At 46.1% G+C, this 18101-nt stretch overlaps 2 protein-coding genes across 3 annotated transcripts; one reads left to right on the top strand and one right to left on the bottom strand.

Moving 5' to 3' along the window:
* Nucleotides 1-208: 208 nt before the first annotated feature.
* On the bottom strand, nt 209-1771 carry LOC126545529 (E3 ubiquitin-protein ligase MARCHF5). The gene is made up of 3 exons (XM_050193442.3): nt 1469-1771; nt 1206-1411; nt 209-1144 (listed from the first exon to the last, which is right to left on the bottom strand). Exons 1-3 carry the CDS (start codon nt 1501-1503, stop codon nt 585-587), a joined length of 801 nt encoding a protein of 266 aa, XP_050049399.1. The 5' UTR covers nt 1504-1771; the 3' UTR covers nt 209-584.
* Nucleotides 1772-1923: 152 nt separating this feature from the next.
* orb2 (cytoplasmic polyadenylation element-binding protein orb2) lies at nt 1924-5791 on the top strand. Of its 2 annotated transcripts, XM_050193403.3 has the most exons (4): nt 1924-3424; nt 3559-3766; nt 3824-4554; nt 4619-5791. In XM_050193403.3, exons 1-4 carry the CDS (start codon nt 2699-2701, stop codon nt 4844-4846), a joined length of 1893 nt encoding a protein of 630 aa, XP_050049360.1. In that variant the 5' UTR covers nt 1924-2698; the 3' UTR covers nt 4847-5791. The 2 variants fall into 2 exon arrangements, with proteins under 2 accessions (XP_050049360.1, XP_050049359.1); XM_050193402.3 differs by having other exon boundaries at nt 3559-4554.
* The last annotated feature ends 12310 nt before the right edge of the window (nt 5792-18101 follow it).

Genomic DNA, 18101 nt, shown 5'->3' with positions numbered 1-18101 from the left:
CAAAGTGTGTAATGCAGTAACCGATTATCACAGCAGCCAGTGCACATCAGCAAACTGCAACCTTTTGATCAGAATATAGAACACTCTTAACATTAGATGCATTATGTCATGTGCAAAGTGACTTTGCTTACATTTCAATTGTATATGCATTGAAACTGCCTGTTAAACCATAATGAATTGTAGTCACATTTATATATGACAACCAAAGTGCATATTTCGTATTTTATTTGAAACATCCACAGGTTAAATTCATGTTATCGGAACCATTCCATGGCTTTTGTTTCTCTTGGTTCTATAAAAAATCTTGATTCTGAGTCCTGCTTAACCAGAGCGCAACTTTCTTGCTATTTTTGTAGCACACAGAAGTGGCTGTTCTTGTCATGTATGCACAACGGTTACCATCCCCAAAAAAACACCAAGTCGACTGAAATATGCCAGTGAATGCCCTTTGGCAGGGCACAAATGAAGGTTTCCTCGATGGTCGATGGTGTCAAAAATGAGAAGCAAGCCGACCGCTACCCAAGTGGCTGCATCTTTAAAATACACAAAGCTATGAATCCCTGCATCCATGTTTTCGCGCAGACCTATGGTGGCGGCGTCTGTTGCTGCTCGTAGTTAAGCACACGGCGGCGGCACTGGCGTAGATACTGGTGCCGCTTGAGGTAAATCTTTGCGGCACCCTTGAGGGCGACAAAGGCCAAGCCGCCCAGCAGGCTACGCTGCGACGGCGCCAGCCGGCCGAAGAAGAGACGGCCAACCAGGCTCGCAACGGTGGGCAGCAGCAAGGCGCCGCACAGCAGCCTCGTGGCCGACAACGGATCCTGCGGCGGCACAACAAGCAGCAGCCGCTTGGCCAGCGGCGCTGATCGCCGCCACCACAGTCGCAGCAGGTAGTCCTCCCAGCGCACCATGCGCGCCAGCACCAGTACTACGGGGATGCTTGGCAGGCCGACAAGCAGGAAAAGCGGGTCGGCTTGCTCCATGACACTAAGGCCTTGCTTATGGCCCAGCACCTGCATCACTGTCACGGCGCCGTACGTGACGGCCGTCCAGTACACCGATCCCATGAGCAGTCCCGCCGCCACAAACGGGCACGCGCGGTACACGCTCCGATCCACCAAGTCCAGCAGGTACACGGGGCCCCCTGCGAGACAACGCGGCGGCCTGAAAGATTATGTCGGGCGCGCGCGATCGCGCGTCCTCACCAAGACTGGGCAGCACCACCACGTATTCGCTGCTGCACTGCGGGCACGCCACTTTTGCCGCACTGTTACCCCCCTGCTTCTCGTCGATCCAGCGCTGCAGGCAGGCCTGGTGCACCCATTTCGTAGTTCCGCGGCATTTACACGGCTGCACCCAAGCTGCGTCGCGCTCTTCGTCTTCCGATGCGAAACACACCCAACAGTAGCGCCTGCGGGGCAAAGAGGGGCATCAGCTCGACCCACTGCGCTTGCGGCGCCACACTCACCGTTCGCAGGGGCCATCGGTACTTGCAGTGCTCATGTTAGCGGATGGCACCTACATAGCCACCTGGAACCTTCCAAGTGGGTCACGTTCCCAGCGAGTGTTGCTACTCGTAGCCTAAAGACTGTCACTCGCCTTGTGCGCGAAGAACTGCCTTGGGCACGCAACAGAAAGATGTTAACAATGTCCAATTGAAAATTTCTGCAACAACGATCTCGCAGATGTCCACTTTGCTATGAGCCACGCTTAACGACATCAGAACAACGCCACAACGCGTACCTCTAATCTGCCTAGCTGGCCTTGACGATGCGCCGCTGCGTTACAGCATCTGAGTCAGGGACAGCGGGCACAAGCAGGAAGTACGACACTTTCTTATAACATAAGTAAACTAGACTAAACTCATCAATTTTCGGCGTTTTTATAATAATGTTTAAAGTTGTTTTTCATTATTTTTGTGGGATTTTATTTTGACAACGCAGTATATTGATCTTTTGTGTTTTGCTGCGGGGCAGTTTCGCGTTGCAGTGCCAGCTGTAGCAGACGAACGCTGCTGCTGGGGGGTGTCTTTTCCTTTGCACTGCAAAATCACAATCTCACACCTCACTATTCTAGCATAAACCTGAAAAGTCGAACGTACCTTGGTGGACCCTCATCTTATGGAGTAAAACTACCTTTAGTGTAGTAAACAGTAATCTTGGCGGCTATATATACGGCGGCAAAGTATGAGTAATGAACACAAATTAATAACCGAATTGTGAGCCGCCATCTTGATAGTGAAACGTTCTGTTTGGAAGGACAGCACGGCAGCTTCTTGACGAAACTGTCGCCATAGATAAAAGGTAAGTCGCAAAGTTAACCTTGTTTTTGATGGCGTAAAAGGTCGACAACAATGTTGGCTTGCCAACGTGCGATTCCATATATGTCTGCATCCGAATGCGCCAACAGTCGACCTAGCAGACGATGTTTTTCATGTGATGAAAACAAGACAATGATTTGATTAAATGATTAAGTTGGAATTTCAATGCGCTTGCTATATTAATACAGAATTGTTTTCTTGTGTTGTGTATTATTTTGATTAAACAGTGAGTCGGAAACTCCATTGGCAACAGATGTCGCAGTAGTAGCAGAAACGGAACGCAGACGGCGTTTTCTGCTGCAGTGCGTCTGCGGTGTCGACGGTCGAGGAGACTTGGCCTGCACTGGCTGTAAAAACACGGTGTTTTTGAACAGCCTTATGGGGGATTATACTTTCAGTGTATCCGCCAATGTGAGGGCCTTGTCTCCAGTCGAGTTCCAGCCCAATCCAGGTAACAGCGCCCTATTCTTTACTCCCGATCAAATTGGCCACACGATGCAAGACGACCTGCTGCTTGAGAAGACCGCCGGCAAACAAGCCTCATCCCAGCTGTCGACTGCAAGTGTCGAGACTACATCCAACGGAGAACAAGCCCTGGAAGAGTATTCGTCGCGCAAGGGCAAAGGGGAAGACCCGGCAGCAAATTCGCTGCCCGAGAAGACTGAGAGCCCGGACGTAGTGCCTTCTCCGCTGCAAATGGGCTTCTCGTCAGAGGTGATCGCCACCTCGGGAGCCAACTTTTGGTCAGCTGTGGCGACGGACGAAGCCTTTATCCAGGGCATCCCGACTGTTAACGGCACGCTGGCTTTTCCCAGCTTCCCGAGCCCGATGCTGGGCGCAGGCCACCCCCAGCGGCGGGCCATCACGGGTGCGCACAATTTCGCTGCGCCGACTAGGGGCCCGCCGCCTCAGGGGCCCCCCCTGTTCAAGGCCTACTCCAGCTGGAGCAGCCCGCAGCAGCCGAGCTGGTCGAGCCCACCGTGGAGCGGTTTGACCCAGAAGCGCTCGGTTCCCAGCCTTGGGCCGCTCTCGCCGGCCGGCAAAGAGAGCCCCAAGTTTCGTCGGAGCACTTCGCTGCCCAAGCCGGACGAGGACGGCTTCCAGGTGAGCGGCCCCCGAGGGATGCTACTCCTGTTCGGGGGTGCTGCCCACCTCGCAGGGCGCGCATGCGCCAACATGGCGGCGCTCCGCGGAAGCGCCCGATCGTTGCCTGAGCGGTGGCGCACGCGGCCCCCCAGGTCGCCCAGGGCCCGCTGGACACGCTGCGGTTCCCGCTCGAGCAGCAACTGCTCGACATGGTGCGCCAGGATCCGCCTGAAGCAGCTGCCCACTACTGCAAGCCGTGGGGTGGCCTCGGTGCTGCATCGACGCTCGGCTCGGCGGCCGCATACCCGGGCGCCGCCGCCGAGTTCAGGCCCGACGAGGCTCGGCTTCAGGCGCGCGGAGGTAAGCCGGACGGCCAAGCGCGCGACCCGAACCCGAGCGCGCGCGTGCACTACGCAGGACGTGGCGGCTTTTCGCGGAGGAAAGGGCGCGCGGGTGGCGGTGGTGGTGGCGGCGGTGGCGGCGGCGGGCCCTGGCTCTTGGCCGGCGCCAAGTCGCCTTTCTTCCTGGATGGCGACCTGGTGCTCGAGGAGCAGCGCTGCTCGCCCAAGGGCGGCGAGCCCGCGGCCGAGCGCTACTCGCGCAAGGTGTTCGTGGGCGGGCTGCCGCCGGACATCGACGAGGAAGAGATCACCGCCAGCTTCCGGCGGTTCGGCCCTCTGGTAGTGGACTGGCCCCACAAGGCGGAGAGCAAGTCATACTTTCCGCCCAAGGGCTACGCGTTCCTGCTCTTCCAAGACGAGTGCTCGGTGCAGGCGCTGATGGACGCGTGCATCCAGGAGGAGGACAAGCTGTACCTGTGCGTGAGCAGCCCCACCATCAAGGACAAGCCGGTACAGATCCGGCCCTGGCGGCTCGGCGACGCTGATTTCGTGCTGGACGCGTCGCTGCCGTTGGACCCGCGCAAGACGGTCTTCGTGGGCGGCGTGCCGCGGCCGCTGAAGGCCGTCGAGCTGGCCATGATCATGGACCGGCTGTACGGCGGTGTCTGCTACGCGGGCATTGACACCGACCCCGAGCTCAAGTACCCTAAGGGTGCTGGCCGCGTGGCCTTCTCCAACCAGCAGAGCTACATTGCTGCTATCAGCGCGCGCTTCGTGCAGCTGCAGCACGGGGACATCGAGAAGCGGGTAAGTTGCCGCCGCACGTACACCACACATGCATGCACTGACACGGTGCTCGTGCGGCGCACAGGTCGAGGTCAAGCCGTACGTGCTCGATGACCAGATGTGTGACGAGTGCCAGGGCGCCCGGTGCGGCGGCAAGTTCGCGCCTTTCTTCTGCGCCAACGTGACCTGCCTGCAGTACTACTGCGAGCACTGCTGGGCCACCATCCACTCGCGGCCGGGTCGCGAGTTCCACAAGCCTCTGGTCAAGGAGGGCGCCGACCGGCCGCGGGCTGTGCCCTTCCGCTGGTGCTAGGCGCGTGTGATATAGCCTCTGCTTGAGTTCCCCTAGGGACAATCAGACGCCCGTAGACGGTCGACACGTATATATATTTATCGACATATCTCGCCCTTTCTAGTCAGGCAGCCGTAGCAAGCTCACAGACAGGGTTGTTGTGCCAAACTTGGTTGGCTTGGGTTGCCCCAGGGCGTCAGTGGGGGATTCGAGCCTGTAGTCAGCGCTGCTGAGTGTGTCGTTTGCCTCTCCCCGTTGATCTCAGGCGGCGGACGCCAGTGTGTTACTGTTAGGCGAGCAGTTCGTTGTTGCCGGGCCACTTCTTAGAGCAGCCCGGTGGCTCCGTCAAGCTAGCATGGTTCCAGCTGTTTTCTCTTCTGCATCGACGTGTCTTTTATATGCTACTCCATGTGATCAAAATTTTAGCCTCTGCTCGTTTCACTTTTGGACGTTTTTCGTTACTTTTTTTATGAGGTGTTGACTTTTTTAGGACAAGTGCAAAGATGCACTTGCTTTAGAAGTGCGCGAAAAGTGGAGCGCCAAGCGTGGGGTACTTTTTGCCGTCCGCTTCCACACTTTGCAACAATTGTGTGAACCGAGTGCAGGAGTTTTAAAGTTGCACTTTTTTTTACCTTCAACAAGTTTCGAAGCAATTGTTTGTGACATACTAGTCAGGCAGTGCCAGCAGATGACACTTTGGCTGTTTTTTGTACAGTGCACGGTCAGTTTACTACACACACTTGTGTCAAGCCCTGTGTACACGCGTGAGCTCACCCGAAATGAGCCTTTTTTGTTTTCTAGAATCAATCGTGCTTTACATTAGCGGCTTTACTTGGGTTATGTTGACCAGTTGAAGCTGTTTTATATACTGGCTCAGGGTTATGTGCAAATAAGAGGACCGCAGAAATGTTGTCATATGTTAGTGACCTTGCAATCACTTTGCATTAAATCTTTTTTTAGATGATACTGTGCCGCATTTGAAATTCTGGCCACTGCCACATGCCGTGGGCTCCCAACAGTAGGACAGCATTCTTCTGAATGCATTCCAAGACACTTTCTTCAGGCATGATGGGGTTGCACAATTGTTTCCTTTTATTTATTTATTTTCATTTCTGGTCCTATGGCACGAACGTGCGTGTCATGTTGTTCACAGGTGACTGAAGAGAAAAGAAAATAGCTGCCCTCATCTGTTTTTTTACTTTGGCAACTTGGAAGCGGAAATCACCACTATAATTTACAGTCACCATTTTCTAATCCTTTTCTGAAGTACATGCTTTGTACAGGTGTGCTGAAATATTTGAAACATACTTGGAGTTCATTCAATCCTTTGCCTTAGGTGGTGATGTCTCTGGCATCCAACATTGCCCTTGGATACCTTGCTTTACATTTTGGGGACAATATGTATGGTACAACAATAGGTTTTTTTGTACTGATAGTATTTAAATATTTCACCACTGCAAGGTGTTTCCACATGCACCATCAACACTAGTCATAGCCAGAAGATCTTGGATTTTCTTCAAGCTTCTATCAACAAAGCCAAATGATCAACATCTGCTGAACAGTGCTTGAAAATGGCAATTACTATGTGCTTGTTGAACTGTCCTAGCCATAGCAGCCGTTTTGCACAATTTGTTAGATTAGATGTATGTATAGATGAAGAACCGTGTGTTCGTCGCAAGAGTGGTTATCAATGCTCAAATTTTTAGTTGCCTTTGTAGATAGACGACACCAAAGGGCCATAAAACCTTATGCTTGCATTAGACCATATGTTTAATACTTCATGGAGTGAGTGGCACTACTGCATTCCTTTAATGATTACACAATCCCAAGGAACAGTGCCATACTTCAGATGTTTTTATGCTCTTCTATTTCTTAGCTAGCTTGCTGTAATGAACCTCACTTTGTTGGTTGCCAGGCCCCACGTCATTTGAGCAATGGATTGTTGCTATTGACTTGCTAATGACTTAGTAGCTTGTGCCTTTTCTTCTAGTTCTAAGACAATTTATTGCTGGTATGGTTGCAATGCTTATATATAGTGTGACAGCTACAAGCTCCATTATGAGCTGTAACGAAGCCATTAGGCATGCGTTAAACATTATGTGTTGCCACTCACATTGTCAGGTCGCTATTGCTGTGTGAAAGGCCTTGACAAGCCAGGAAAAATAATAATAATAAATAAATAAAGCCTTGGCAGCTAAGGCTCAATGAAGCCTGTCGAATTATAAAGGTCATGGACTGTGTAGCTGCAGGATGGTTGACTGACTAACTACACTGTCTCCTTTTTACTCCACCTTGGTAGTCTTAGGGGGGGGGGGGGGGGGGAGCAGCTGCAGAAAGGTCCAAGTCTGGAAATTTTAATTCTGAGGGTCTTAGTACTGCTTAATTACTTTCTGTCAGCTATATTGTATAGCCACATATTCTTTAAACATTTTATAATGTTAAATGACACTACTTTGAAATATTTGGTAATTCCTTCAATTTTTAAGGCATATAATAGTAGACGTGCACAATGATTATCCAGAAAGAGGGTAAAGAACACATCTCCATATAGGCTACAAAATTAGTATTGCTTGTTTTGTGGATAGTCAAGAAGTCAAGAGGGGGCACTGCGAATGAGTTTTGTCCCCACCTCACTGCAAGCATGCCTGTACATAAATATTGAAAAACGCAGATATAGTGCAGTCATATTCCACAACTGCCTACCTTCCCTCATTCTTGAGATGGAAACCAACTTGACAATTTCTGACCTTGAGATATGCCTGTTATTGGCCTGCATCACTTAGTGCACATGATCACTTGATTAACAGCAAAGCAAGAGCTTGTACTGACCACATACGCTGTAATAGAGAGCTTTGCTGAATGTTTGCCACCTTATTATTTTTATTTAAAATTGCTATATGAGTATTCATATGTTCAAGTTAAGATTGTGTCCATCTCATATCTCCTTTTTGTTTGTTAGATTATGTACTCTAACTAATTTAATTAAAAAGGTGCTGTTTCCACAGCTGCAGCAGTAAGACAGAGTGTAAACAACATAGGTATTTGAGTAAAGCCATGATATGTTTGCTTTACATAGAACACATTGCAAATCGTTCTGCTCTGCTTGAATATCAAACATCTAGATGCTTCTTAGTTACAGAGGTAAGCCTGTGGGATCCTAGTTTGGTGTGCATGACTAATTTCATTCTGTGTTGTGCTTCATTAATGTAGGGCAATTGCCTTAGGAGCTTGTATATCTTTGGCACTGCTGGGCTGAATTGTTTGAAAGGCACAAAAAACTATAGAAACTGCAGCGATACTGCTGTTCACTGCACTGTTCTGTGCAATGTAAGATAAGAGCAGTGAGTTTGAATTGCCTGAAATCAGCTGATCCAGCTCCATTGTTCTGAACGATATATCTAGGGGTACTTTGCTGAATGGCATGCAATTATTTTTCTGAAAAAGTCACCATGTTGAGTGTAAGGTAAACTATAAATGCAACAGTCCACAGCAGTTAAGCAATCCATATCTTCTTTTCACATGTTCGTGAGATCAACCTCTTTTCATGATGTCTCCTTACTGTGATAAGTCAACTAGTCAAAAGAAATTGACCTCCATGCTGCTTTTGACAAGTTAACTTGTCAGTAATGTTGCTATTCAGTGATGCTCACTGAGAGATATGCCTGATAGGACATTGCTGCTAGCCCATTTCGAATAGGGCATAATGATGCTATCATAAAATAGGAATTCCCCCAAAAGTAGTCTGCATGTCGTGCTGGTAGCTTTTAAAGGTACTCAGCCAGCTGTCTGATGTGAGTGGATTTCTCAAGGTTAGAGTCATCTGACTGTTCAGTATGCTTTCACATTATCTGTCTGCCCTGCAAAATGTTTTTAGCATGTAAAAAGCTCCCCAAAGGTAAATTTTTGTATTGGGAGGCAATTATACGAGACTTGATAAAGTTCACTCGAAACCTGCAGATGCATAATATATGCTTGTTTAATATGTCCCATAAAGGCAGAGCAAGACACATTGTAGGCATCCATCATAAGTAAAGAAACCACTGAAAGCTGCTCATCTATTCTGGTGCAGTGTTGTCAGTTGCTATCCTGTAGCATTTAACACCAGTGCACCCTGTGTACCTGTTTGTTCAGAAAGCTTTTGGGCAAGCACCAATACAGCAAAGCAAACACAGAACAGAAGCACATAACATGTAATTAACCTGATAGTTGCATAATGCTTCTTCTAGAGTCTTTCAATGCTGATGTAGCTGCATCATACGGAGTGTTTAAAATTTGTGTTGATAAAAGGTTAAAATTGTTTAGTACGAAGGTAGCTTATACATTGACTTTTGTTAAGCTTAAGGTTATTTTGCAAAGGCATGTGTCATCATTCCTTGCTTGCTTTCAGCACCAAGGCATGGTTTGTATTAGTGCTTCATTGAGATTCATTGCCCTGATAGATCTAACCCACAGCCATTATCGTGCAGAGTGGTTCATTGTTTGGGTGACCTCTGCATTTGTTTTTTCAGACAGGCAGGCATAATTTCACAAACATGAGCAGCTAAACTTGCCTAATGTCTTAGACAAGTTTACATGATGTGCGTGCTCCTGAATGCACTTTGTTTTTAAGGAATGCATTGTCTGCATGCAGGGTGCATTGCTTTCACTGGTTACAGATAACACGTACATACTGAAACATGTGAAACACAGAGCTTAATTGAGAACATGCCCTTATGTTGTCCACAGTGTACCTTAATGCTACTTCTCAGCAAAGGACAAAGCAACCGGGACACAAACTTTATGCAATATTGTCATGATTTGTTGAATTATTTGTACTATGTCATTTTAGATAAATTTGCCTCTGAAGAACAATGGACATTGCAGGTTTTTTTATGGTAGAATTGTTGTGACACATCATTCCACAAGTGAAAGTATCTGCTATAACTGGGTGACTACACATTTGTTAGGAAAAAAAATAAGGTGGCATTTCAGTTGCTAAGTAGAGCAGAGTCATGGGAACATTGTGATGGAAAAGAAGGAAATGAGGCAGGCGAAAAGACTACAGCCATGAACAACCAAACGCAGTCTGTCCGTTCTTTACTAATGCCGCCCATGGCTCAAAAGTTTTCCAGATTTAAAAAAAAAAAAGAAAGAAAGCTTATGAGCCATGGACAAATGGAAAAGTTGGATGAACATGGTGATTTCTTGCTTTAAAAAAATCTTAATTCACAAATTTTTAAGTGCACGGTGGTCAATGCAACTGCATAATTTAAGCCATTTTGCATATACATACATATAAGTTCAGAGACAATTAGCGTGTAGACATAAGCTTAATACACTAGCTCCTGTGTCACCAAGATGGATCAGGACTCTTGAAACAGTGAGCGAAAGTTGAAAAATCCCAAATTTATACACGCCTGAGTGATGTGTATGTGCCCAATATCAGAGTGGCAACTACTGCACAACGGTGGCACTTGTTGCTTGCCCTAACAGTTATTTGCTCTTTGTTTTCAATATGGCCAAGGAACTCAAAGTGCATTTCATGGGAGAATGCTAAACAGCATATTTTGTTGTCTGCACAGGACAGTGCACATGTCCTGTGCTCTGGTGCAAGCCATTTCATTGAGTGACAATTGAAGAGCAATCATAAAAGACAAACCTGCTAATATGGAAGGGTATTGTGTCACTGCCCTCATTATATTAATGAGAAATGGCTGTTGCCCCTGCTTCATTCAGATCAAGTATAACCGCTGTTTTCCTAACGTCTCAAATTATAGAGACTACAACTCATATTCCTATGCAAAACCTGTAAAGTTTGATGAGAACCTCAATGCACACATCTGATAGCAGAATCCCAGGTAGGACTGCTATAAGTAGTTATCTGGTGTATATGAATTATCAACCTATCGCCACTTGTCATCATCAGTATTGTTGCAAAGTAATAGCTTGGTTATCCTACCATATGGCGCACTTGGTGGCTGTGGCATTATTCATACACAACACTGCAATAATTAGAAACATCAATCTGTCACTTTTCACATTGCTGCTCAGTTAGTGCTGACACATTCTATTCGCTTGCACTGCAAAACTGTACAGTGATTGAACATTTTCTACATTCTGCTGACCATACCAAATGTGATATCACACACTGGCTTAAAATATTATCTAATGCCAGCATAAAGTGCAGCAGAATTAAATAATTTGTTATCCAGTTATTTCTATGCTTATAGACCTCTGCAACAAGAGCTCCCTGGTGCAGCATGATTAAAAAATTTATTATGTAGTTATTCCTATGCTTGTAGACCTCTCTAACCAAGAGCTCCCAGGGTGTTGCCACACTGCAATCAAGACTGTTGTGAGCCCAAGAGACAGTGACAACGTGCTTTATACTGACGCAACACTCCAGAGAGGAGTTTTCTCGCATCTTGATGGAAAGGCCTGCAAAGCCGGCACCAAAAATGCTAAATATGAGAACATTAGTGAGTGCTAAAAGAACAGATAATGGACAGATGACACATATAACAATTGAATAACTAGCAAGCCTTATTTTTGTAGGCACCCCTGAAAGTTTGCAAGAACCAAACACCAAACACATCCGGACCTCTTCCTTTTAAGTATCCAAACACTATGTATAAGCTTGGTATGGGCAATTAATCTAGTTCAACTGGTCAGAATAGTTCTGCATGAAATAGCTATATTTTGCTGTATCTTTCTTTTTGCTGTTATCATGCAAGAGGTTAACAATTCTTATGAAACTGTATTGTAGATTCTATACCAAGTGTGTGCTTTATTCTTCAAGTGCAAGTGTATACTACTGCAGTGCTCCTGCAACAATTTTATCAATGGTATCATGCACAGACTGCCAACCCCCCATTTTCAAGATGTTGACTACATTTTTGGTGAAGTTTTCTTGCTCTGTGTTACATTTGTTCAGTTGTCATATGAAAAAGACATGGTTGGTTCTGAACATTTGCACAGTGTAGCTGCTTTATAGTTATTGCTATACTGTGTCATTTGTTCCTCTCAAGCGTCATCTGTCACTGCTTGCTGTGTACACCTTATATCATTTTAGCAGGAGCCACTCTCCTCCCTCAGTGCTAGAGAAATAGATTTGCAGCAACCTCAAATGTCTACAGGAGTGCTACAAAATTTGATCAAATGCATCATGCAGACAGGTCTGTAGTGTGTAAAACAGTTACAATCTGTGCATGATGATTTAGTTTGTTATTTGAGGGAAAAGCTATATTAGCAAAGGCACATTTGTATGAAAAGAAAGGAAAGAAAGAAGGTGTATAGCCAGGTATGCCAGTAAAGACCCTTTAAAAGCATTATCTGATGCTACACAAAGTGTGCAGATATCTGCATCGTGAACTCTGCAGCCGCTTATAAGATTGAACTTTGAGTTTTGAGTGAATGGCCTCACTTAACAAAATGAAGTCAACAGTTACATGAGTGCAAAGTTTGTTTATACAAAGAAACCAAGAAAACCACGAAAACCAGATCATCACTATACAGAAGTGCAGTGTGGTCACATGGTCAAAATAAACGAGCACATGCATAATTACTAGCAAAGTAAACATACTTGTATTAATTGATGTTCTGGAGCCAATATGTGTGCCTTGTTCACAATGAAGGGCATGGCAGGAGGGTATGATTATTTATGTGCTGGATGGTATAGTGTGTAGGAGTATACCTAAGGAGGAAGATTACCTCACATCTGGTTTATCGTGTGTGTGTTGGTCAGATCCATAATGATTTCAAAAGCAGATGTTAAGGTGGATGCTTTTACTGTTGTGATTACTCCAACAAAATTCCAGTCAGTGTTGTAGTTAGCATTAATAGGATGCTCCGTCATGGCATTCGAGCTTGCATTGCCTCTACCGATGTTGTTCTGCTGCTGCTAAGTCCTTTTAAAGTTTCGCGTCTCTCCAATATAGGATGCATTACAATCCTTGCACCGTAACTTGTAGATTACCTCTAGATACGTTTAAGTTTGCAAAGAGCTTTCCATTCAGACAACCTGTTGCTTTAACTTTCTAACTGGCACGTAGGTAATTTTTACATATCAAAAATTTAGAATTCTTGCAAGTTACTCACTGACTCCTTGCATGTAGAGGACTAGAACATGCTTTTGCTTTTATTTTTCTCAAACTGTTTCACACTTAGTATCAGAAAAGTGGAGTTGTGTTTTTGACTCCAAAAACTTTTCATTCAATATGTGGATAGTTGCCTCCGTGATCTGTCACCATAGCGTGACGCCTTTTCTTGAACATCTGAATTTCATCATTCCAAGTCTTCAGTTGGCCTTGGAGGAATAATATTGACAGAATGCATTCCCCGATGTCCTTATATAATGTACTTCCCGGGGACTTTCAAACTGTATGTATAGGAAGCTGACCCTCACTGGCAAGTAATTAAGGTTTGACTCTGCACATCCCATTGAACACAAGCACTTTATCATAGTTGCACTCTTATTCTGTATGTACCGCATCTGCTCCAGATGTACAAGTTACAGAAAGAAAGGTAAAAGATTACAATTACAGTTACTTCTTCCAAAAATTTATTCATTACAGGGTCTGATTACTGTCCCATAAAAGTAACTGAACAATTACTAAAATGTAATCAATTACTTTTATGCTATTTTGCACCCAATCTTTGTTAACATTGCACAAATATAGTAAATAAAATGAGCTTGCCTGGTTCTTTCAGTAAGCCATCTGCAGCCCTTCATTTACCTTACCTAACAATTCCTTTTAAAAATTTGCATTGGTCATCTTCCCTCACTTCCATGAGAAGATATGATTAGTGAGATTGGAAACTCGGTCAGTGAGCGCACTGGAGGCAAGAGCAGTATAGTAACATATGAACACCTTGCACACAATATTGTGGTTATTGAATGCCGTGATGCTTACGTCTAGGAAGTGCAACGCTTTGTTGTACCTGGGGCTCGGAGAAGGCACTCCTGGTAGGGCACTGAAAAGCTGGAAAATCCAATAGTGATTTACTGCTGTGAACATCCGAAATGGCCATTGATATCGAGCCAGAGCAGTGCCGATTCAAATCATCGGCCGCTACCTGGTGGAGCGTTGGTGGAGCGGTGGAGTAAATAAATACTGACGCCTTGGTTTAGTGGTCTGAATATGTGCCCTTGCGAGGCTACTGTATGACACAACCGCAGGCGTTTTATACTCTTTTCTGCCAAATTCAAGTGCTCAAAGCTACGCCACCTGTTACAGCTTGTCTTGTCATTAAAGAAACTGGTTATTTGTAATTGATTGCTGAAAAAAGTAATTGAACTACAGTGAGTGTTGCACAGTAACATAAGTAATCGACCAATTACAAACTTACATGTGATTAATTACAAGTAATTAATTACATGCAATTCGTTACATACAAGTCTGATCTGCTCTGACCCTGGAGACCATAGGCAAAAGCTAGCCACGCTGAAAAAAAGTGCTGTCCAACAATCCCTATCCTTAAAAGCTGCCGAAAGCACAAGAACTCTACTCTTCTGTTGGCTATGAAATTAAATATATATATAAAAAAACCCAGAACTGTGCCCCGGTCTCCCATGCACAAGGTACCAACAAGTGACTTGCAAGAATTCTTGGCAGATACGGTGTAAAAATTGCCCAAGTGCCAAAGTCCAGTGGACTCTCTTGAAAGGGAACGTCGAGGGACCAGGAAAATTGGTCAGGAGTTCTGATCAGGAGAAAATTATCAGGAGTTCCATTTACCAAAAGACAAAGCTGAATACAATTGCATGAATACAAAACCAACCAACCATGAGCATGGCGTTTCGTTTAGGAGGCAGTTCTGTTAAGCAATTTCCTTTTATCAAGATTCCACTGTAAGTTAAAGCAACAGCTCATTCAAGTGAAAGACTTTGTAAACCTAAGTATTCAGGGGTGATCTACAATATATCATGCAGGAATTGCGACACATTCTACACTCATAAGACTGAAAACTTTAAAATAAGGTATTCAGCAGCATCAAAAACATCAGAAAAGGCTGTGCATGCTCGAACACCTTGGTGGAATATCGCATTAACATCAACTGCAACAATGACTGGGCTTCAGCTGGTATAATCACAACGTTGAAGTGTCTATCTTTGAATCGGCATTTAAAGTCATTATGGAACAAATTGACAATGAATGTGATAACATGGATGTTGGGTAATCTCCTAGAGATATGCACATGCTCTCTGCGGCTAGCACATAAATAATCGGCGCCTTAGCCTTGCATTGTGAACAAGGGACCTGCAAAAGCCCTGAATTTAAATGTCAATTGCATGAGTATATTTGTTTTGCTAGTAGTTAGGCAAGTGCTCTTTTTATTCTAACCATGTATTGCCAGTTTTCACCAAACTTTGTACTACTGTACTCACATATGCTCACAAACTTATACACACAGGCTTCAAAACTCAGCAAATGGACTCCACTCAGCAAAATATTCTTTGCAGGTGTTGCAGATGCATTCTTTGCAGTTTGCAGGTGTAGAAAATGAAAGCAGTGGATTTGTGAGAGTGGATAACAAAAGTGTTAGGTGATACATGCAGTGCTTGATTACAATTCTGATGCAATAGCCAGTGTATGCACCCATTACAGCCTATATATAGGAGGAGGAAGCTGTTGATACAATGTGAGGGAAACACTGGTCATCTCTCACTGCATGTCTTCAAGTTGGGTTGTAGTTAAAAAAAAAAAAAAAAGAAAATGCTTGTAGCTATATAGTAGTAGTAGGGTATTTGCAAATTCAGATAACCTTTAAAAAAAATGCCAGGTGTGGTTACTGGAGTGCTGTTGCGAACCTAGGCCAGAATAATGTGGCGATTTTGTTCCAATTCTTTCCTTTTTTGCACTTTATCAGTGGTCTGAATAGCGCTCTGCCTACGTTATCACCAGGCTCAGCTGATCTTAAAGGGGCCCTGAACCACCCCTCGGGCTTGGTGAAATAACGTAGTCCGCGGGTAGCATACGCTGCTGTGAACATCTCGACCAAGTTTTGCTGTCGTACGCGGAGCGTGGAGCCACAGAACACCTATATGGTGGAGCTCGCAAGCGGATTACGAAGTCACCTTTCTCTCAAACGCACTCTTTTCAACAGAAGGCACTGTCCTCACACTCTTCTGGACGCCTTATTTCGTGATTCCCTTAGACGGCTGCTATTGGCCGATAGCTGACATCAAGCTGCGGTCGGCTACATGGCGTAGATACCGCGGACGCCGCGGGGTGCTGCCACAAGTCCACTGGCTAAGCGCACTGCGGCTCGCTGAGTACAACCGCGTTTTGGCTTACGTTTAGCGCGTCGTAGGCACCAAAGGCGGAAGTCGTGGCGTCAACGATACATTCAAAATGAAATTTGAACTGCGCGCCATGGTGACATTTAGAAGGCAGCGCGTTGTGGGCACGCCCCACTGCGCCGTAGCCTTCGCAGTTGTGGAGGAAAGAAACAAAATAGGAGAAGCCTTGACGTCACGTTTTTGAAGCCGGAAATGCAGCCATGTTAGTGTGGCATCTCACGTTGCGCCTCCATGCAATCAGCTCGCCGGAGCAGATAGGCGGGATCTTTGAACTTGCATTGCTACGAGCCGCCGGTAGTGTTTGCTTTATTCTATGATTTGCTGCCGACACACGTCAGAACAGAGCCTACGAAACAGTTTTAGTGAAGCAGACGCGCTCTTGTGCTTTTTCGTGGCGCGCTGAAGAAGACGACGAAGACCCGTGCTGTCATTACTTTGAGCGTCTTTGTTGCTGGCTGACACTCACATTCATATATGCCCTAACACAACTTTCAAGCTTACACACGAGGCTGCAAAGTCAGGTTGTCTCGCGAACAGAATCTGCTGCGAGAAAGACACGGACCGAGAAAACCTACTTCGCTTTTCAGAGGCCTAGAGCAGCAGCGAGAGAGCGAGGAGCGTGGTTGCTATGGCAACGTTGACGTTTGGGATACAAACCCCTCCATACACGTTTCCGCCGACCAGCGGCCACGGAGGAAGGAAACTAAGGAGAGGCCCTGACGTCACTCTTTGTGAAGCAAAAGTGAAGCCGGAATTTGGCGTTGCTCATGGCGATGCTCCGCCTTTTGGGCCACCCTCCTCTCTTGTTTACATCTTTCGCGAAACCACGCCGCGCGGAGCGCGCGCGCTCGCGCAACATCTGTCACAGCACGGTGCAGGTAACACAGCGCAACAAGACACGGTGACTAACGCAAACCCGCCCACTCAGCGCCTTTGCCACGGCCCGAAAGCTACCAGAGCAACACGAGTGAGCGCTCAAAACCATAACAACGCCGCCATTGTGGCCCAAAAGACGTGGCCATACAACAAAAAAAATAAAAAAGCAGCAAAAAAAATGAGAACCTTCTACGTCATTTCCGCCACACTTTTCTCCTAGCGCGCGGAGGGGGTAGGGCCTCTCCTTAGTTTCCTTCCTCCGTGCCAGCGGCGGTGGCGCGTGGATTAACCAGTCCCAGTGGTTGTAACGTAGCCCAGCCTAGCGGGAGCGCATTGCCCAGCCGGCAACCCTGAGCTCCCAAGAGGCTGTTGCGCGTGCTCGAGTCGTCGGCGTGCGTTGCAATAAAGAGTCTTTGTTCAGCACTCGCCTTGGTGTGCGTGTCGTTACTCACGCTCGTTACAGTGGTCCTTTGCGAAAAACAGCAAGTGACTTCCGCCACACTTTCTTCAATACGTCCGTGCTGGCCGGGGCATCTCCTATGCTTTCCTTCATCCATGCTTCGCAGTGCAAGGCATTCAAGATGGAACGGAAGCACAGCGGGTGCCGTGTTTGATTGCAAATAACTCCGCTTCTGCTGAACACATTGAATTACTTTTTGCTGCAAAGTATTTCTGAAATAGCCTATTTTCACTTCAAATGCCTTTCTCCACTTTGATAAAAAGTGCTTCAGGGCCCCTTAAGCAGTGGTTGATCGGAAAGGAATAGAGTCGAGTGAAAGGAATTCCTACAATACACCAGCACCAGTCGCATATATAGTACAAGATGGCCTCTAGATAAAACAAAGCCATCATATAGCATGCTGCCTTTAAGGACTAAAGTTCGATGCTACCCTGTTGTGTGTTTAGTCTGATATGCAGCTTTCAATGCACATGGTGTTCAACAGTGCACAGCCAGGTTATAATTGCATCCGCCATGCATGCAGATTTGTCACATCAGGATTGAACATATGCTTCTTCTGGAAGATGTTAAGTATCTTTATTACTGATTATTACAAATCAATATATGGAGGCTCCCAACTTCACCTGCTGTCACAATTAACTGACACCACAATCTATACT

The sequence above is a fragment of the Dermacentor andersoni genome, chromosome 1 (genome assembly GCF_023375885.2).
Source record: "Dermacentor andersoni chromosome 1, qqDerAnde1_hic_scaffold, whole genome shotgun sequence".
NCBI lineage: Eukaryota > Metazoa > Arthropoda > Arachnida > Ixodida > Ixodidae > Dermacentor > Dermacentor andersoni.
The sequence above is the reverse complement of the archived record's forward strand: the minus strand, read 5'-3'. Positions and strand labels throughout refer to the sequence as shown.